General features: G+C 40.2%; 1 protein-coding gene across 1 annotated transcript; it reads left to right on the forward strand.

Moving 5' to 3' along the window:
- The first annotated feature begins 2,152 nt into the window (after positions 1 to 2,152).
- Positions 2,153 to 21,481, forward strand: wnt9a (wingless-type MMTV integration site family, member 9A). The gene is made up of 4 exons (XM_051405467.1): positions 2,153 to 2,261; positions 13,305 to 13,564; positions 13,793 to 14,055; positions 17,105 to 21,481. Coding segments are annotated over exons 1-4 (1,017 nt in total). The 5' UTR covers positions 2,153 to 2,259; the 3' UTR covers positions 17,597 to 21,481.
- Positions 21,482 to 22,254: the final 773 nt, after the last annotated feature.

Below are 22,254 nucleotides of genomic sequence, written 5' to 3' on the forward strand. Positions count from 1 at the left end.
GCAGCGCACAGCGGCCCCACAGCTGTGGCTGCAGCAGGTTGTCTGCACAGGATCTGGCCTCACTGAAGCTGCTGACAATTTCATATTTTTTGTGACAAGCAGGGTCAGCGAGCCCATAAACACAGCATCTATTAAAGGTAGATGAACGCAACCTCGGAGTAATGTTGGCCGGGGGAGAGTTCACCCCATTCTCTCCCTGACAATTGAGCCAGCGCCCACTGTAAAGTAACCCCTGGCACGTTTGAATGGCAGGTAGCGGTCGGGTGATTATTTTGCTGAAACACTTGTAAAATCATATCCTTAGTCGACTCTGAAAACAGCGGCGGAGCGAAAGGTGAGTGTATATGCCTCAGACTCAACAGCTGGTAACAATAAAGCAATCTGACTGACTGAACTGGTGGCCGAAACGTCTGCTCAGCTTGCACAGAAAATTCCCCCATCCAGCATAAACATCACACAACTCTGGCAGGGTGCTTTTTTCTGCTGCCTCCATCAACTTTAAAAAACACTTGGAACACGTGTTCGGAAATCAATCCGAAAAATTTAGCGTTTCATGAATCATGTCATATACACAATAATGTTTAATTTAGAAAGAGCACAAGGGTGTATATTTCAAAGTAAGTCATTCCCAGGGAACGCCTTGGATTTTAGGTGTAGCCCACTATGACCTCCACTTTCAGAGTGGCTGCTAATTCAACACAACTGCAGTTTGTGTGGCTCACATAAACTGCACTCTTAATTTTCTCCTTCTGTCTTAGTTGCAGAAGAACATTTACCCAACAGGGAAGCCAAGGTCATTCAAATTAGGTCAGCGTGTCAGGTGGGGGAGCAGCCATGTTTCACCTGGAACTGAGGAGATTTTATCCAAAGAAAAATCCACCAGAAGTGACAGCTAATCTTTGGAAATTGACATTGACAAAATGTACCTTTTAAAACTGGAGGCATTTCATACTAACCAGAAACAAGATCGTGGTGCTTTTTCGTATCTACAAATATCTGTGTTGATAGGTGTTGTTAGTGCTCCCCTTGGCCTCAAACGGTGCAGACACACACAGACAGAGACAAATGGCTGTATAGACTGTGGAGTGATGACACTCGAAGCCTTTCCAGCAGAGTCTAATTTATGGGAGGTATGGGTGTTGTGCAGGATCCAGGAGTGTTAGGTGATCTGGGAACTGTTGTGAATCTGCAAGAGAGCACAGGAAGTGTCCCCTAAGGGCCCGATAGACTGGTGTGTTAGACCTGTTGATGTGGGTTTTACCTTTTCCTGGATAGGCTATCCCTAATAAGGTATTTTGATATAGAAATCTAATGAAAAGTAAAAAAAAAAAAAACAGCAGGCAAAGTATAAAAGGAACAGCTACTAACTGTCTGGTAAATGTTATTCTCTTGGGTGTTGCACCAAAGTGTTGTCACTCCTCTGAGTGATGCAAACATGCTGTATGGCGCATGTAATAGCTCTGTATGACTGAAATATCTCAGCCCTTCTCAGTAAAACGTCATCATCTGTTACGCTTATGTACGTATCAAGTACTTTCTCTGTATTTGCTTTCAGCTCTAAAGTTGCATTAGAAGGACAAATGTAACCCCGCTCTCTGTTTCTGTCTCCCTCCCTGTAGCAGTGTCGCCCTTGGCAGGCAGTATGTATCGAGGTTGACGTGCCAAATTGGCACTCACATCAGCCTTAATGGCCCTAATGGTAATGCATATTTACTTATTCAGTTAGCACTTGTTTTCAATTCCCTCTGTCAGTCTGTTCTCTATCTGTGGCCTGTGTAGTGCAGAGAGACATGTGGTATTACGATACTCCAGATTTATTATTCCGCGGCCCGGTGAGGAGGGAATATGAATGAGTGTCAGTGAATGATTTAGCCGTGCAGCTGAGGAACATGAAACATACTGAAAGAGCCTGCACAGGTGACACAGATACAAAATGTGACTGCCCCGTGGCCAACTTCCCAGAAACTTGACACTGGTGACACTCCAGCAGCATAGTCCTGCTGGGCTTCGACTGTGGGACATACTAACACAAACCTGTTCAAATAAATATTCCATGAGCACGAGGCATCCTAGGGCCTCTTGAGTACTGATTTACTCAAAATAGAGGGTCAATGTTGCATACCCAATTTCCAGAGTGCGGTGGAGCGTAAGTGTAACATAAACACAATCTCTCCTGCCCATAGTCCGCGCAGCCGAGGGTGGGGTGGGATTCCTGGCGTAGTCAAGCACCCGCTTAAATTGTCATCCTTTGCCACAAGAATGTGAGTACTCATTTTCCTTCCCTCAGCCTGTTGTGGCAGGTGCTGGTTCTGCTAAATCCGTTATCATTAATGTTTGAATCGGGAGATGCTTGCTGTGCTTTAGTTACTTGACTTAATAGGTTACAGCACCTTGATGAGATATTGTATAAACTGTTGGAAAAGGAAGTGCTCAGTTGACCCTGTCAGGGCTCAGAAGGCTCGCTGAGACGACTCCGTTGGTTTAAATTTGAGCTTTGGTAAAAGGCATGTCATTCTGTGGTCTTGTAAACCGTGCTGAATGTGAGTCCTAACACTGAGTCAAGAGTTTGTTTTTATTTAGTTCATGTGCGACATATACAGGAAGGCTGCCCACAGTCATGCAACTGGGATTCACCAATCACAGAGGCACAGCAGCATCCGGAAGAAGCAAATATAGTGGTTGCTATTGCTTGCTATTTAATTACTGCAGTATCCTTAAACACTCTATCATCAGTTTGTTCCTGAAGCAGAGCTGATGCCCTCTCAGATGGTATCATTGTTTTCAGTGCTCCATTAAGTGAGGTAGCATGCCAAAAACAACAGGATAACAAATGGATGTGTGTAAATTTACTGAGGAGGAGTGATTTTTCAGTTTGCAGCTGTAAAAGCTTTTTATCACTGTGCTGAATTAGTTCCTGGTGTGTATCAAACAGCAGCATGCTTTAAAGTTTAAAGGAGCCTTGTTTCTTCAGCACAGAGAAGAAATGTTACAAGTTATTTTTTAAGCTGCTCCATGTAAACATTTCCTTCGGTTCCCTCCTCTTTCCCCCCCTTCTGTCTGCTGGTTTTTGCCTGCCTCATGTGCGTGCCGGCATCCCTGCAGTGGTTTGTGGGGAGCTGCTGGGTGATTACCACTCATTAGGAGCAGCAGAGTTAGTGTGGGCTCAGGCTGGCGTTGCCTGGCAGACAGTGGTGGCGGGCGTCTCATTACCGGGCCTTAAGGACTGATTAGCCCTGACGTGCAGTAGGGCGGGGAGCACCGTTGATAGAGGGATTTCCCAACTTCATAGGATATCCTGTGGCTATAGCCACACCTCAAAGGGTATCACTTTACTGTGAGCCAAGAAGATAGGATTCTCTCAGCACTGGCGCTGTGACCGTGTAGCGTGGTGAGATCACGCAAACCTGGAGGCTTAGATAACAGACCGCATGGCCTCTGCAAAGAGAGAGCTTTGTTTTCTTTATATTTCTGTTTGATACATCCGGATTTGAGCTAAGCCATGCTTTGCTTTGAGTGCTCTGCTCTGTAACATCCCTGTGGAGAAAGGCCTGCTATGCCCATGGATGCCACAGGGTGGTGCAGCGCCTTCTGAGAGTGCAGGATGGTCCTCAATCAGCACTTTGTAACCTTTTTGAGTAACAGTAGGAGAGTGGGAAGTGATATGTGAAAACATCAAATGTAAAGGCAGCCAAGTCTGTGTAAAAATAATTTAGGAAAAGAAAATAGTTCTACGTATGCTTAGCTGTGGTCAACCTGCATGACATGTACGAAGTGTCTTTCAACTTCAGCTTACAGAGCAAAAATTCCCCTCTCTGCACAGAATATCATGTCTTCTCTAAACTAAGTAATGCACAATGTTACTGTTTATTCTACAGGTTGAATCATCAAAAATTGCAGTGAGTGAAACACACCTTTGTTATGGAGGTTTCAGTGGTGTCTGCCATGGGTTGTTATGGGGCTCACTGTATAATAACATGTTTTTTCTGAATATTTTTTAAGATTACATGGTTTGGTAAGGCTTTTAAAATGTGTTTGGCCTGCTCACTTCCCTAAGACTTACAATTCTGGTGTCATCAGTATGCCGGAGAGACCACAGCTAAGCATATTTGAATTTAAATGGACAGTCCCACCAGTCAGCCGTGCAGTTCATTGGTGGATAGTCAGAAGATATGGGAAGGAAACTCCTGCTGAAGGAAACTCTTGTTGGTAAAACTGTACACACATGATGATCTTTGCAGATGGAGCTGGAGACATGGGCAATTTGCAAAACAGGAAAACTAATATAGACTCAGGATACTTTTAGTGGTCAGGCATTGATGAGATGATGCTAGTTAGTGCGACCGCTATGTCCTGTGTTTTCCATCCTTGACCACAGGCGTTTTCTCTGCCTGGTTTGTGGGGATAGAAGAGACATGGCACTTCACATGTGCCAAGATTAGCAGATTGACAAACCCTCACTTAAGGCTTTGGTCTTCTAGAGAATACAAGTGCATTTCCCATGACTAACTTAGATTTTTTTGGGGTCAATTTTTACAATTTAAAACCTTCTTCTGCAGCAGCCATCATACAATCGTGGTTTTTTATTTCATGCACCTGCAGATACTCATAATTTCATAAAGGATAAAAGAAAGTTGACCATACCTTTTCAAAACCGCCGGGTTAGACTTTTACTGCACTTTATCGGGACGATCATCTTGCATAAACACAACCTTATAGAAGCTTGACCTGACTTGCACTCAGATACTCTACTCAAATATGTGTGTTTGCCAAATGGGTGTTATTACATAGACTAAGGTTTGCCCCAAAAGGCATATTTATCCATAAAGCCTGAGCATTAGTTTGAGTATGGTCACTGTCAGACGTACACTGACATGAATGGGCCTAGGCATGGCAGACTTTCTTGGCTGTAATTAACCCTGCAGGAGTTTTTGTTTCACGTTGAAAATGGCCCATTTGCATGACTTTCAATTGGTTACTGCTGCTTTAATCAGCAGTCAGTTGTCAACAGTCAACCCTTCTCACTCCAGGCGATAAATGAGTTGTACGTACCTGCTCAGAAACTCCAGCTTCTGAGGAATATTTGTCAGGTGAGGCACATAAACACCGTCTTTAACATGGACACTGTCACAGCAAGCTTTAATATTTCACAGCAGATTAAAAACAATGACATGTTGTATTTCCAGTTATTGCATGAAGGCCTTTCAGGAACAAAACTAATCTTTCAGTAGTGAAAGTAAATAATTTTTAATGAACTTGCAGCCACTTGCAGTTATTGAGTGATTCAAAACAGCTACTGTTTTCAGTTTCTCCACAAAAGTGTTTTTGCCCAGTGCGACAGGAATGAACAAACCGGATATTTTAAGTCTTAGTCACAATTTTAAATATCTCCTTTTATAGAACTGTACCAAGTTTATGGTAAAACTGTTTTTCTCTCTCACCAAAAGAAACCGTAGTCTGGGTCTTGTGTCAGCATGTGCGAATCGGTGAGAGCTGAGTACAGTATGTGTGCCGGAACGTGTTTGGTGCGTCGGTGCGCTGGTACAGGGCTGATCTGTGCCATGGTGTAGGCTAGAACAGGGGAGTCATGTGGACACTGCTCCGCGCCCAATCTGTGCCAGTCACACAGTGACTATAACTGAGCTGCTGACCTTAGAAGCCTTGAGTTCTCACATAGCAGTTAAACCTCTTACCATGCCCCACACTCCCATTCCCGAACCCAGGTCCTGTAGTCCTACTGCTCAGCTACCAGCGCTCCCATTCACGGCTGTGGATTAAAAAATTAAAAAAAATTAGGTTGAACAGCAACTCCCCCCACCCCCCTTTTTTATGAATTGAAAAAAAAAAAAAGATATTTTTCTAGTGCAGCTTTTTGTGTGGAGTGAGAATACGTTGACTAAATGAATAAATATGCCTAATTCTATGTGTCATTGCCATTAAAAATATCAAGAGAGTACATGTACGGGAACTTCGATTCGTCAATTAGTGGGAGTAGTCCAATGCGGTTTATGTGGGTTGTAAATGACCAGAAGGGACAGCAGATGATATAACATTGGGTCATATCCTGTGAAGTCATACAAGATAGCAGACCCCCCCCTCACATTGTGAATAGCAGTGAATTTAGATGTCGCATGAAATCCCCACTACGCAGAGAGGCCCATTACTCAACTAATAATGACTTACTAAGTCTCAGGCCAGTACAACTTTGTTTTCAAAGTCGTTTTGTCATGTTACTGTACTGTGTCAGTCACAGCTTGTTAGAAGTAGTCACAACACCCTGTGCTTTCAACCAGTGACTAATCTTATCTTAGCCTCATACATAATGGTTTACTCTTTCCCCTATTTCTGGTTTTAATGACTTGGGGAATGAACGATGTCACTATGACTGCTGGGGAGAAAATGTCTGAGTTCAATGCAAGATTTCTTCTCTTTTAAACTTCTTGGAGGTGGACAATAGCATGGAGACTCCTTGTACCAGAAAGTCATTCGACACTGAATCATGGTTTCTTCAATTATTCAGCTTTAGGCTGTGGAGCACATTGTCAGCCATAGTTAGAGTGGGCCAGAGGGAAAACACCACACACACTCACATTCCTACAACCTCTGGCATAGCCTGGGCTGTGATACACCAGATGGGACTTGGGCAGGGTGGTCTGAAGTTCATCCAACATTTCTGAGAAAAGCACACACTTTTTCCCCCCCCAAAAGGAGGATTTTAAACACTGCAAAGGCAGGAGGAAAAAGTGAAAGAGAGAAAAGGAGATCAGCACTGGCGAGTTTAATTTCCTACAAAAACTCAGTGTTAAATGATTTAAAATATGTACAGATTAATTTCAGGTGAGCACAGTAGTTTGTCTTCACGGCAGTTGAATTGTTCCAGGACAAATGTTCATGTCTGTCATTGTCTTGTGTAGGTTACATTTGTAGACAGCGGTGGTTTTGTCTAGAGGGGGCTTTGTTTTGAGCCAACAGCTGGGTGGAATGATTGGCATTCGTTTAGAGTAATTGACCAGTGGGAATAGGGGAAGTTCGGAGAAGAGAGGAAAAAGGAGGAGAAGCAGGAGGGGGGTAAGTTGTGATCTAGGAGACACTAGACCACACAACCTGCAAGTTCAGGCTGATGGAGAAACTGTGGCTTTTGTGCTTTTTCTGCCCGGGCGCGTTCAGCCACGACTGACTGTTATAGGTGTTGACTTAAGAGCCCATATGCACGCACACACGTGTATATGGTAACTACACAAACGTAGCCAGCACCTGTTAGTCTAGCGGAGTGGAAATGATAAACAGACACTGGCTGAAAATTGCTGAAACACTTTGCCGCTTTGCTGTTTTCGTTCTCCAAATTTAAAAAAGAACACTCTTCCAGAAATGTGTTGGCTTTGGTAACGTGATGTAGTAGTTTTATAATTTTACAGTGATTTTGTTCAACAGTTGAAAAACCAAAGAATGTTTTGTATCCAAAATGTGAAAATCACCTGCAGAAGTTGCAAAAGTCTCTCTGATATGTGAGAAAACACCTGAATATACAGCCCTACCAATGCTGCACTTTTGAGAGTTGAGTGTTAAAACATGAATAAAACAATGATACATTGGCCAATAATTGTTTTAAAGGCTTAACATAAAGACACTTTTTTTATGAGGATTCCATAAATTGGTCTTTTAAGGTATTATGAAGATATGTACAGAGGGGAAATAAAATTTTGTTGGGCGAACTATGAAAAAAGCTAAATTACCTCAGACATACCTTTGACATATCTGTTCTTCAATTTCTTCGTTTCTTTCACTAATAAGCTGAAGTTTGCTGATATATCATCCTGTTTGATTCTCCAGTTATGATGAGTGATTCTTTATATTACAAATTAATCTGTCGAAAATATGTCAGTAGTGAAAAACAACCCTCACACACATCTTATAGCAGCAAGTCCTTACAGTACATTTTCGGACCAGTGATTAATCGACTGTTTGACGAACTGTTTCAGCACTAGATCTAATATTTGTAAAGTTTGCCGTTTGGAACTGCTGTACCTTTCTGAGATTAATCTATACCACATTGACTGTGCAGCCTTTGTTTATATATAGTTGTGTGAGTATATGAATAACACCAGCAGTTACAATGTTATACGTGTCTGTACCCTATACACGGAGCAGGCACTTCAATTAGTCCAGGAAAGTTAAAGTAACAAAGATAATATGTTTTCCACTATCTAAGAATTTAGGTATTATTGCACTCCCTTAACTATTTACATACCAAACCAGTGAAGAACGAGCAGAATTACCAGCTGAGGGTCACTTCCAGGACTGTAATGTAAAGCCAGAGAGGGAGTGATGATGGCAAAGTTTAGTGCTAGTCAATGATTTCCTCGAGGGATCGACTCCGAGTCTCTGCGGTGTGAAATGAACCGTTTTCACTGAACCCGCTGCATTGGAAAATGTATATAAAGTAAATGTCATGGGCAATGGGAGGTGCTGACAGGTGGAGAGAAAGGACTAAACAAACTCCAGTGTTACTAAGTGAAAGACAGTGGAGGAGGCGCAGCGTGAGGGTTGGTCAGTGATGTCTGCGAGGAGTGTGTAGAGGCAAGTGTGTGAATGGAAAAAGCAAAGCTGAGCAAACATCAGCAAGAATCCCACCTCATGTAGGATCATAATGAGTTTTATATGTTAGTGTTATATTCCACGTATAATTGGTGTTGCTGTGCCAACACCTCAAACAACACCTCAAACAAAAACACCTACAGAAAATGGTCCATGATGTTAGAAAAAGCAGAGGTACAGGTTTTTACTTTATTATTCGGTATGGCGGAGATACTGTGTAGGTACCTGAGCGTCACTTGGTCTTTACCTAATGCGTACTTGTGGAATAGTCTTCCCCAATCACTCAGATTCATTGAATCTGTGGACTGTTTTAAGCGGCTCCTCAAAACCCACCTCTACAGGCAAGCCTTTTTATAGATCTCCTTGTTTGTTTTCTCATCTGTCGTCTCTCATTGAATTTATCCTTCCCTCTTGTTTTATCTTCCTTATGTTTGTATTTACATGCTCCCTATATATGTTTGATTGGGTATGGTTATACCCATATGTATATTTGTTGTTTGTAAAGCACTTTGGATCTCTGTGTCAAAAAGGTGCTTTATAAATAAAGCTTTACTTACTTACTTACTTACTTACTTTTTATGTTAAGAAACTGTATTCTACATTTAGACACCTTTTTTATAAAGGGTTTATAACTTGTAAGTAATAGTGTTGTTAATGATTAATAAAGAATGTATTAATGCTGTATAGTTTGGGTATTAGATTACGTTTGATTTGGGCTGCTAGGTTGTGAAAAATTGTCCTTTTTAATTGGTACTAATGGTGTTATTAATGTTGATTAATCAAATAAAAATGACTGGCCAACAATTGTTGCCAAAAAATTTATTAATGGTTTAAACCAAGCAATAATGCCCAAAATTTGCTTTTGTCTTCTAAAAGGTAAAAATCTGTTGTTTTTCTTCATCTTATACGTAAGTAAATGTATCTTTGGATTTGGTGGGCAAAAATATTATTTAAATTTCTAAATTTAACAAAATTTTTACTGTTTTCTGACATTTTGTAAAATTTTGTAAAAATTATCTGCAGCTCAGTCGGTTAATGAAAATAATCATTTGATGCAGCCCTAAAATGTTGGCAATCCTTTTACCTTTTAGTAAATAAGTTGGTTGGAAAGTGGTCATACAGATCATTCAGTCAAAAGGATTTTAGTCATCAGAAAAAGCTGCTCTTATCAGTGGCTTGTAACTGATCTATACAACTTTAACCATTAATAAAGCCACTAGCTACAATTCATAAACCCTTTATAAAGGGTTATATGTTATACAATAACTGAGCTTCATTGAGTCCTCAGAGATGACATGTGACTGTGTTTTTCCATTTTTACTCCTAAAATTGGTCATCGTTGTGAGAGAACACAATAATGATTTCCGTTTGACCGAACATTTCAAGTTCAGATTTGTAAAGATTTTTGTGATTCAACCACTGCCTTGTTTTCCAGTTCTCTTTTCCTCTAAGTGAGTTGAATGAGTTCATTCTTCAGAGATAGTTTTTTGTTTTTGCAGATCACCATATTGGAATGTGTGACCCTTTTGTGTAACAGCAGGGGTTACGGTCAACATCTAGTGGAAATATTATCTATAAATTCTAACAAACTTGAATGAATGACACCAACTCTGCTTTTAATCTTAATCTCTTTATAAATATAAAAAAAGTGCATCTGCTAAGAAATATTAGGTATTTTACAAAGACAGAAAAAATGGAATCAGTGTACATCTGTGATACTATTTGACTTTTTTCTGGTCTGCCACAGAGTGGAAACACAAGAGTGAGCCCCATCCAGTAGTTTCTTCTCTGGAGACATGAAGTGTTTCTCCGTTCTCAAATCTCTCCCCTCCACACTTTGCCCCCAGGCTGTCTTTTGTAACTAGCTAGAAATATGCCTTTGTGTAAAAAAAACGCCACAGAGACAGTAGCGCTGAGATCAGTGTCATGTCATCTTTGGCCTCCCTCCAGCTCCGCTCAGACCATCTTTTTGTCTCAGATAGGCAGACATCACACAGACAGTTGAGGCCTGTCACTCTAATGGTCTCTTGTTTTGGCAGGCATGTGGGCTTTTGGAAGATTTGACGCTGATATGTGTTACTATGCATGTCTTACTGAGGAATGTGCACGTCATGTTGGTGGTATTGAGTAAATTAAGACGACCATTTGTTATGTGTAGGGTTTTTTTTGCTAAGCTATGTATAGTACAAATTTTAATTGAAGACATATGCAGTAATAAACTGCTCCTGGTGTACTGTGAATCTTAAATATATCTTAAATTTACATGATTTCTAATTCCCCCACTGGTGTTCCAAATGGACTTAGGCAGGTACTCCACGTGGCGCCATCATTCAATCCCTGACTGCTTGCTTGCCATAGAAATGTTGTGGAACGGTTGTCAGTCACATGTAACATTCTGGGTCGGCTGGAGTTGTTTGTTTTGGCACTTTGAATATGTTTCCTTGGCATTGTTAGTGCAGCGTATTTTAACAAAGCATGAAACAAATAAGAGGAAAATGTTAGTTATTCACAGAGAGACACAGTTCTCATGCATTGTGTACGGCTCGCTCTGTACGCCTCCAACCATACATTTTTTTACTCTCAAAGTGTGTTGGGAGAGCAATCTCTGTCAAGACACAGCTTGCCAGGTTTCCATTTGAAAATTCATAGCTGTCAGACAAGTTAAGGAAAGGCAAACACGCTTTGTAAAAAGGAAACCATTTGACCCAATCTGAAAGAAAATCCTGATGCCTCCTTTTTGGATTTGACTGCTCAGATTTTTCAACCAGGCTGTGAATGCGCATTGTAAAGACAATACAGCATATGTGAACTATTAAGTCCATCGGTATGAAACCGAGGACTCGAGGGGAAACATTTCAGTCAGCTATTGGACTTAATAAAACAAATCTCTTGTTGAAGAACTACTGTGACCTTCTGCTAGAGGCTAAAGTGAATATGAGTGGTGACAGAATCTTCTCTGAAAAGCAGTAATGAAGTCAAAAATGGAGGTAATGTAGATCACCGATCAACACAACTGGTACATTAACTAAACCTATCTGGACATCCAGCAGGTGCTCTGCAGCTTTACAAAAATATTGTGGAATCATTTCTGTTACACTGCTTGACTAAATGCAGCTATGTGGCATGTTTCCCATTTTCTGTGGGTACTTTTCACAGAGAGTTGGCTGTATGTACACTTTTTACATGCAAGAAGGGATGCTGTAATATCTTAATACACAATTTGTTTCTTTAAATTGATCATATGCAGATTGGTTGTAAAAACTGACATAAAAAAAGATTTTAAAGGTTTTTAAAATATAATTTAAAATTTTCATTTAAAATTAAGTTCAATGAAACAAACCAAGCTATACTGTGATACTGTATATGTCTGTTCCAAACATTAATATCATAATTATTGGTGATATTGATTTCAAGTACATTATCCAGCCCTCATTTTAAACAAAAAAAATCCCATAGTAACTCTGTATCTGTTGAGTCATTTACTTGCAAAGCTGAGTGCTTTATTCCTTGTTTTTGCTCACTTTTTATAGTGATGAAAATTAATTCTACTGTGAAAGCAAAAAGGAGTCCTGCACTTTACCAGTGCAGCATTAGACGAGGTGTCAATCCATGCACAAAATTGTCCTTTAAATGTCCCAATTCCGTCTGCAAAGGCATGTTGGCCCAAAGACTTTTGTGAGTTCTGTAAATCCATTTATTCTTCAGTTTCACTTTAAGGGTGTAAAGGAGGCCAGAAATTCCACATAATGAACAACTACAGTGCCAATCCTGTCAGTTGGTGTGACCAAAATGGTCACAGGCTGACAGTCATGTCCCCTGTGTGTGTTTATGAAAGTAATGCTCTGCTTTCCCCATCACAACCTCAGAACGCTGGTTGTCGGTTTTGCCAGCTATGTGGCAGTCCCCGCTTTGTGTGTTTTATATACGCTTCCCTTAAATAAACTGACGAAAGGAGAGCAAGTCTACCACATGTTCTCCATACCATGTTTAGAACTGATACTTCTGCTTGTTATATTTCAAATGAATTGCAGCTTTAAGATCCTGAATACTGGACTTTTTGTTATGGGGATTCTATAACGAGAGTGTAAATCCTGCTGTGTGATCATGTTTAAATCTATACAACGCTGCTGTGAGTGACATTCACCCCCTCAGGATATGATATAAATATTAAACCAAGTATCCACTGGCTACTGTTTCACATGCATGTGGTATGACTTTCATGTTCACCACATGCCATTGTCTAAAATATGTCCCCATACCAGCTCAATGCTTTATTACTTATACAAACTGCTATATAATCTCAATTTGAAATTCTCAATAGGTGCTGTGGGTGCTGTGACGTGTGTGAGGTCTAAAACAGGGAAAAAACGGTGTTACTTCTTATGAAAAGAAAGAACTCTTCCACCTCTGCAGAGAATTTGCTCTATACACAGACACACCTGTGCTGGAGGTTGATCTCAATCTCCAGCAAATGTTGAATTCCCCTGAACATTAACCACTGAACAGCTGAATTCATTTGAACATTAACCAAACTTTTGAGCATTATATGCCCCAGCTGTGCTTCCTGTGCTGTTTATGTAGTATATCTTTGCAACTCTTATTGTTTATCCAGGAAGGTCAGCATCCTGCGCTTTATTAGAACCTTTATCAAGATGTATCCACTCCCTCTCTGTTTTAACTGACCTGAGTGTGTCTGTGATCTCTCCCTCTAGGTTGACAGGTAATGAACCGTTGTCTATCCTGCCTCTGAACTCTCTACCAGAGGAGAACGTGGGCAGGGCCCACTACAAGCTGTGTGACCGGCTCAAACTGGAAAAGAAGCAGCGCAGGATGTGCAGACGAGACCCGGGCGTGGCGGAGACCCTGAGAGAGGCCATCACCATGAGCGCCCTAGAATGCCAGTATCAGTTCCGCTTTGAGAGGTGGAACTGCACCTTAGAGGGGCGCCACCGAGCCAACATACTAAAGAGAGGTATGGGCTTTTCATTTCCTTTTGAACTCTAAAAACACACCTAGTATCTCTCCAATATTGCACACCGAGGAAGGCAACTGAAGCATATGCATTTTACTCCCCCATGCTTAAAATAGAAAATGGAAAATAAAACAACAGAAGCTCTGATAGATTTTGGTACACAGAACTCTTTTGAACTGTCTCTATTTTCTTGCCTTTCATTTGTCACTCTCCAATGTGCTTTTCCAGGATTTAAAGAGACAGCCTTCTTGTATGCCATCTCCTCGGCGGGCCTGACCCATGCAATGGCCAAAGCTTGCAGCGCAGGACGCATGGAGCGCTGCACATGTGACGAGGCCCCAGACCTGGAGAACCGCAAGGCGTGGCAGTGGGGAGGCTGCGGAGACAACCTCAAATACGCCAACAAGTTTGTCAAAGACTTCTTGGGCAAACGCTCCAACAAGGACCTGCGTGCACGTGTGGACATGCACAACACAAATGTGGGCATGAAGGTAAGTGTGCAGGATCAGATGATAAGATAAGATAAGATAAGATAAGATGATAATGTTTTTGTAATCACAGAGAATTATCAGCCAACCCTGTGGTTCCCCTCAGCTCAGGGAGCATTTTAGCTTCTTTTAACTCACAGTTTTGGTTTTCTGGGCCATAACTTTTACTGTTTATGTTTAGTGTCACTGCTCTCATCAGTGTCATTTCCAGGCTCGACAGGCAGCCGTTATCCATTAAAAAGCACTAAAAACCAACTGCATACTACCTGCTCAGCACCAAATGGCAGAGCTAGTGAACATAGTGGAGAATTTAGTGGCTAAAGACATCTATGTCTCTACAATTATTGCATACAGAAACAGAGCTAAAAGGAGAGTGAACATTGGACTTGATTCAAAATTAATGCTAATGTTGCACCAAGTGTGCTGGATTTATAAATAAGCATATGTTTGCTAACATGGTTGCCATCACATAAACCACTTTAGAAGGTGATAATGCCCCCAAGTGACCAAAAATTCAAATAATGTAGGTTCAACTAATCTCAGCTATGAAACTTTTTACAGAAAGCCTGTGTTACAGACTGTTGTCTGTTGTGGAGTTTGAACAATGTGGAAGGTTTCCAGGCAGATAGAGTTGCATTATGAGAAGTGTAGGATCCAGTGTTTTTCTCAACCTGTACTAGGGATGAAAAGTTTGAATATTTTGGCCTCAGTTTTGACTGTTTTTGATTTAATCTGTCTCTTGTAAGTCCCAAAACGTAATGGAAGTGCAATACGTAATTGTTGGAGTAGGCCTTTAAGGTCTCATTTAATTAACCATTCACTCCTTCAGTAATTATCATAGTTTGTCTGTGACTTTGACAGCAACAATATTTTATTAGCTGATAATTTGTCTAAAACATTACACTGTGGCTTAATCTAAGTTGTGGCAGATAATTATTCATGTACACCTCAATGATTTTAGAACATTTTTATTGAGTCATATCAACTACACAGTAATTTCATAGCAGTATATTTACCCAACTGTCATATTAATTTGCCTTTTATTAAAGTAGTAAATTCAACCGAGGCAACAAGTTTGAGTTATAATGCACACATGAGTCCAACCAGGACACACTCATCAAGAAAACAGTTTGAATGGGGTCAGAGTTCATTTGGAGTCACAGACAGTATTCAGTGCTCAATCAGTTAAACGTGGGAAAACTGTGATAATACAGTCTGAGTTTAGTGCAATTATGTAGACAAACAGCAACATGAAGTGCCAATTCATTGTGTGCCTTATCCCGGATATACTGTTCTACCATATCTTTGGTTTTGCTTTTGTAATGCTGGAGTTTAAACATTACAGTGCTAGTAAATGAATGCAGTCCAAGACAAAACACACTGTTCAAATAAATGGTTAAAGTGACCAAATAGGAATTTAATATGACCGCAAGAGAATGACATTGATTGAGTTATACATAAAGAATCCTGAGAGAGTGAAATTACTAAAAAAATAGAGTAGAGTTTCAAGAATCTTCAAGAAACCATGAAAAAAAGAAACCTAAACTGATTAAAGTAATTGCCACTGTAAATTTGGTGAAATCTGAAAGTGCTCATTAGTCAATATTTGATTTTCTCTCCCAGATTAGATAGGCAACCACTCTCATTTGTGCTCTGGCACAATTCAACAATTGTTTGTGGTGAGCAAATATGGGTTTTTCATCTTGGAAGTGTTTTTAATAGTAAAATAAAAAAGAGGGAATGGTCTTAATCTGTCAAGCCAAAGCAAACTAAATGTCTGGAATCTGTTGCTTTTACTCAGCTTTTCTCATATTGTAGCCATTTTCATTTTGGTTTCACAATGAATTATAGCAGAGGCACACTTCCCAAATGTTCGCAGACACAAAACTCTCCCAAAAGACCAATGCAGGCTCTTCCTTTTCAGCTTGGCTCTCCAAAATCTAATCTCTCGGGAGATCTTATTTGTGATAAAAGATTTACAACATTGTTTTTGCTCTTTTTTGTGATTTGCACATGTAGTGGGGTATACCGCACTCGTTCAGGATGAATTCCCACACAGAGGACGAAACTGGAATGTGCTAGCCTCTGCATCCCCCCGACGTTTAAAAGCTGACCTATCAAATTTTCTTGACCTGCTGGTGTGATGAATATGCACTTCCTGTTCCCCGATCTCTTTCACAGTCTGAGAAAAGAACTGTAGATGCTATCCAAACCCCATCTAACACAATGTGTTATTGTCATTGATTTTCGCACACACACTGCTTTTGACATTGTGGTTGATGCTGAAGTGAACTTTGGCTGACCGCAAAGATGTTAAGTACTGTTTAAATAACGTGTTGTGGTCGTTTTTGCTGATGATCTCTATGTTTCACTTGCAATTATGTATGATTTTCTATAAGTAAAGAGTTTCTTTACTATTCTTTCTCTTTCCAACTTATTATCTGTGTTATGACATAATTACCACACTAGACGATTGGGTTGATCAACTCTGGGTTTAGAAAACACATTTATAGTAAAAGGACAAGAATAGTGCTCGGAGTCTACATATTAAAGTCTCCTCTTTCCCACGGCTATGTGAATGGATTGTCTATTTGAGAGTACTACTCTTAGCAAAAACCTCCCCTCACTTATCATAATAACAGTTATTGAGTTTAATCAAAATGTCATCTGTGGTCATAACTAATCCATCCTCCCACCACCGGCAACCAATGTTCTTTTTGCTCTTTTATACCAAGGCTTAGACAAAGTGTTATATTGTTCACCTTCAGAATTATGTTGATGATAGTTCACATGCAATAATTGAAGCCTCTGTGTTTTCCCCTTTTATTATGATATCAAAAAGAGCAGCGACTGTAATAATCTTCCATTGTATCTTTACATTCCTCCCCAAACCACCGCACTCCACCCTAATCTTCAAATTGTGAGCATATTTGGGTAATTTGGCTCTTTGAAATGCTGCTTACAAAACACACGCTCATTAAATCACGTAGCTTTCATTATATTCCTTTAATGTTTCATTGCAGTTGACAGTATTTCGTTGTCTCTGAACCAGGTTATCAAGGCCGGAGTGGAGACCACTTGCAAATGCCACGGAGTCTCTGGCTCCTGCACCGTCCAGACCTGCTGGAGGCAGCTCTTGCCCTTCCACGAGATCGGCAAGCAGCTGAAGCAGCGTTACGAGACCTCCGTCAAGGTCGGAAGCTCCACCAACGAGGCCACGGGGGAGGCAGAGATCTCCACGGGCCGGAGCCAGCAGCCACAGCCGCAGCCCCTGCCTGGCCTGAACGATCAGATCCCTCGCACTATGGACTTGCTCCACATCGAGGACTCGCCCAGTTTCTGTAGACCCAGCAAGTACTCGTCGGGCACGGCAGCCCGCAAGTGCTACAAGGACAAGAACTGCGACGCTATCTGCTGCGGGCGAGGCCATAATACTCAAAGTAGGGAGGTGACCCGGCCCTGCCAGTGCCAGGTGCGCTGGTGCTGCTACGTCGAATGCAAGCAGTGCACACAAAGAGAAGAGGTCTATACCTGCAAAGGGTAAACCAATCACCTGTCAGCCCCTACGATCAGTGGAGCAAGTGAAAGATGGTTGCGTAGAAGAGGAGTGGTGGTTTTGTTCTCATACAAAGTTTTGCTTCCACTGTTGGAACAGTGTTCTGCAAACAAAAGAGGAGCGAGCCGATGGAGAAGCAATAAGCACTTTGAGGGATTTCTGTGGGCTGGCTTTCAGAGCTCCTGTGGCCCCCATGTCTGGGGTTTGCAGATGAAAAAAACCTTCTCAGACAACTGGGTCAACATCTCAAGCTTTTTTAAATCACAGTTTTGCCTTGAAGAGAGAAGCTTTTATTTTCCTATTAAAAAAATTCAATTGCATCTTTTCACAAGAAAAAACAGAGATAAGTGTCCAGTCGATGAGGCTCCAACACAAGGACGGTAACACAAACAGACTGGTTTCTGGGTCCTTGCCCAAAGAAGAATGGTGTGTATGTGTGTTTGTCAATCTTTACATGTGTATGTTTGTATGTGAGCACGTGATGGGGGGATAGTGAGGGGGAGGGGGGTTCGAATGACGACTTTTATGGCAATGAAATCCATATTCAGAGACTGCTAAAAAGAAAAAAAAAGACAGGGTGTAAGATTTACTCTACACGCACATATTTACACTCACACACATTGTGTGTTTGCATTTGTATGTAAATAAATTCAGTTATATTGTAATGATATTATACAAGCCACTTATCTAACTATGTTAAAACAAACCACTAACCACACAAATGTTTTGTTGTTTGTGTGCTCTCGCTCATTTTTCTTCTTGATTCATGTTGACAAGGCCCTTTGGAAAGCAGCACACTTGTGTCCGTCGTCTTGCTGTGGATAATTTATAATTCCTTTGGGACTACTCCTTCACAGGGAGAAAAAAAGATCTCATTTTTTTGTAATAATATAATATGAAGCTGTTAGTAAATGCATTAACAGGAAATAACTAAACCAGTCAGTTTAGGCTATTCTCGGCCTTGAGCGAACCAGTGTTCAGGGAATAACTTAAACCACTATAACTATTTGGATAAAATAGGAGAGATATTGTGCAAATACAAATAATATCCTAGTTGGAGGTGACAGTGGCCTTGTTATTACAGCTGACACCATTGCAACAGGTGATCACTTACCAGTGGTCCACGTGTGACTCGGATCAGAAATTGTGGAGCTCTGCGGAGCTTACTTTTTATTTTTCTTTTTGTTTAACTTTTAATACTTTGAAGTTGTAAAGAAAACTGTGGAGAACTGGAGGAATGTAGCCCCCTACCATTTCACATCCTTCTTTACTCTTCAGCTGCCACGATTTGATTGAGCCATATTCAACACATGTAGACATGCAGCATGTACAGTGGGACCTGCGTCAGTCAGTCCAAACCGTATGGGGCAACTGAGACGGTAATCTAACTTGACGTGTCTGCAGAGTTGCTCAAGTGAAGATGAATGCATAAGTCTCATAGCTAATATAAATATATTTTATAAGACTAATATTTGTGTAATGTTCGGCAAATTGTTGTCTAAATGGAGACGTTGGGGTTTTGCAAATCAGCTGTCTTTATTCAAAAGTCAGTGAAGTTGTTATAACTCGAGTTAATTTGCTTTTTTATATTGTCATTGTGGCACAAAGTGCCACAGTTAACACAATGCAGCATACTGAACCCTGCCATGCATCTACAGTAACAGTTTAAAGGAACAGTTTGACGTTTTGGGGAAACGCTCTTATTCATTTTCTTGCCTAGAATTACATGATTGTACCACTCTCATGTTTGTCTGAAAAATATAAGGCTAGCAGCCAGTTAGCTGAGTTTAGGATGAAGACTGGAAACAGGGAGAAACAGCAAGACTTGCTCAATCCAATGGTAGCACCTCTAAAGCTCACAAGTTAGCATTTTTATATCTTGTGTCGTCTTGTCTCTTGCTGTTTTTACCCTACAGCTTTTGTACAGGTTAAACAAACCAGATATAAAGCGTTAATAAGTGAGCTTTAGAGATGCTGGTAGATGGATTTTGTTACCTTCGGACAAAGCCAGACTAGCTGTTTCATACTATTTATGTCCTCATCTAAACTCTTGGATAGAAAGTGAATATATTTCCCCAAATATTAAACTATTGCTTTAAGACATGAAGTCAAAGGTTTAATTTTTATGAGAAATGCCTCTGTACACACAGACAATGCAGATAATAATATTTCATTGTATTCTCAGCACTCTCAGAACATTATGTTATATACTATAAGATATGCCTTGTTTTAGATGGGTGTGAATTAACTACTGAGTGAGGGACCCAGCTTTGTATTATAGCGCCATTCACGCACTGAAGCCCCAAAGCCCTTTAAAGTATTTTAAGATCTGTATTTATGGATACAGTGCAGTGCAGAATCTTTTTTTTTTCCTTCCTTAAAAAAAAAAATGTAAATAGCAAAGGTTTCTACTCCTGTGGTATAGAAACTAAAGTGAGGCACATGTTCAACTCTCACAAGCAAATGAAACAGAAATTGGTGGCAAAAAGACATGTTAGGGTGAGACGTTTGTGGAAACAGCACGCAGCTGCCGTAACAAGACGATTACAGATTGTAATCAGTGACACAGCACCATGCCAAACATCCTTAAACATTTTTTTTTTATCTTTGACAGACTTAGAGTATTATTAATATTCAAAATCAAATCACCTAGCAATATCATGCTTTAGGAAGCGTGCCTTGCATGGGTTATTTGTCCTGAGGGGATGAATTCCAAGCATTTTGATATGAGAAGGCATGCCAAATAAAGACTGGTCAAAACATATACATAGAACTTTGCACGCTACATGGAAACCATAATAGCTATGCTGAGACTCGAAGCATAAATGCCTGCTTCCCACAGCTTTCGGTGTGTGCGCTCTCCACACACAATCTCCCTGGCCCAAACACACTGAGGTTCTCTACAATTGAACAGATTCAAAACAGGCATGGCAGGAATACCAAATGCCCACCAAGTGCATTTTTTATTTGTTTATACATTGTACATAGGCCTAAAATTTTCTCCCGAGAGTGAGGAGCATGATGCAGCAGCCAGACAGTTTTTAGATGTCACAGTCGTCCATATTCTCAAATCCAAAACTCTGCACTGTTTAGTCGTCAGTGGATCATGTACAAAATTCTGTTTTGTAGAAAAAAATAAAAGATAAATTATTTTTAAATATATTATGAGCATGTGTTTAGTGTAAATAAAGTCAAAGTCTAAATTGATTTTATATCCTGTATTTTTTACTCTGTTTTTCTTTTGGGTGTTTGTTCCTTTTTGGGGTGGAGGCTTCAAGAAGCAGTGTATACTTTAAACATATTTCATATCTCATCATTTTCTGTTATCTAAGCACTAACAAATCCTAACAAATTTAGAATCAACTCACCTTTAGCTGTCTTTTATTCATGCGCACGATCATCATGACACATCTTTGAGAGTATTCAAACAAAATCACAGTCATCATCATAATTGTTTTATAGGATTTGATCTGTTTGTATAATCGACTTTTGTGAAAAGACTTTGTAATGTTGGTTATCACCATATGATGCAGTATAAACCCCTGATTGCATCAGTGTGGACTAGTTTATACTCACCTTTGGATCACTTTACATGTGCATGTACTTTTTGTTAGGATTTGTGCTGTGCTTGTAAAAGGTAAAACACACCAACCATGTATTGCCCTTTGTGATGATACTACACCAACAAAGCTTTGTCCATGTTCACTTATTCATGTCTTATGGGAACCCTAAATTATTTTCCTCTACCTCATGTGTATAGCTTGTAGGTATAAACAGATCACAAATGACTGGTAAGAATGTATTTAAGTTATTTAACATCTTTGTATAACAAAGGCGAAAAAAATCTGAAATAATAAATGAATTTTTAAATTACTTCGTGTGTGGTTTCATTCTTTAGTGGGACTGTGAGCGTTTAGTTTTAGTCCCCTAACTTGTAGAAATTCTATATGATATGATAATCCTGAAATAATAGTCTTTTATCAATGATTTGAAATGGTGTGAAATAGCATACTGATGTGTAGTGCCTCATCAAGCTGACTGTTGTTATTTATCAAACTGCATCCCACGAATTATATTTTTAATAATGTAATACCATTAGGCTTTGGACACGATAAATTAAACAATACAAATATACATTTGAATGTTGTCTTTGGCTCCAAGTAATGTGATGAGCATTTTTCATGACAGTTTATAGACTAAATTATCAATAATTGTCCAGTTGCAGCTCACAATGAAACAGCTCTCGCCACAACTCTCAGGTTTTAGCTGTCAGCTAAATGCCATCCAAACAGCCTTTGCATTGGCTGCAAAAACAAGTAGCATGCAGCTGAACATAATAAGTTGTCACCTCATTGCAGGTCACCCACTGTGTTGAGAAAACCAGCGTAGATCAAACTTAAAGTGTGGATCTTAATAGTTGACAAACTCAAGCTCCACTATGACTTGTTTTGGAGTTTTCAATTGTGACATGGTCCTCACTAGCAATTTATTTTTTCCAGTTGCCATGGAAGCATACATGTTATTTCCTACATTCTGAGTACTTCTGGAACCTCTCATTCATACTGACTTGTGTGAATGAGAGTGATATATATAAATGAAAACTCCAGAACAAGCAGGTAAGGGGACCTTGAGTTGTGATGGTGCAG

This window comes from Dicentrarchus labrax, unplaced genomic scaffold, assembly GCF_905237075.1.
Source record: "Dicentrarchus labrax unplaced genomic scaffold, dlabrax2021, whole genome shotgun sequence".
Taxonomy (NCBI): domain Eukaryota; kingdom Metazoa; phylum Chordata; class Actinopteri; family Moronidae; genus Dicentrarchus; species Dicentrarchus labrax.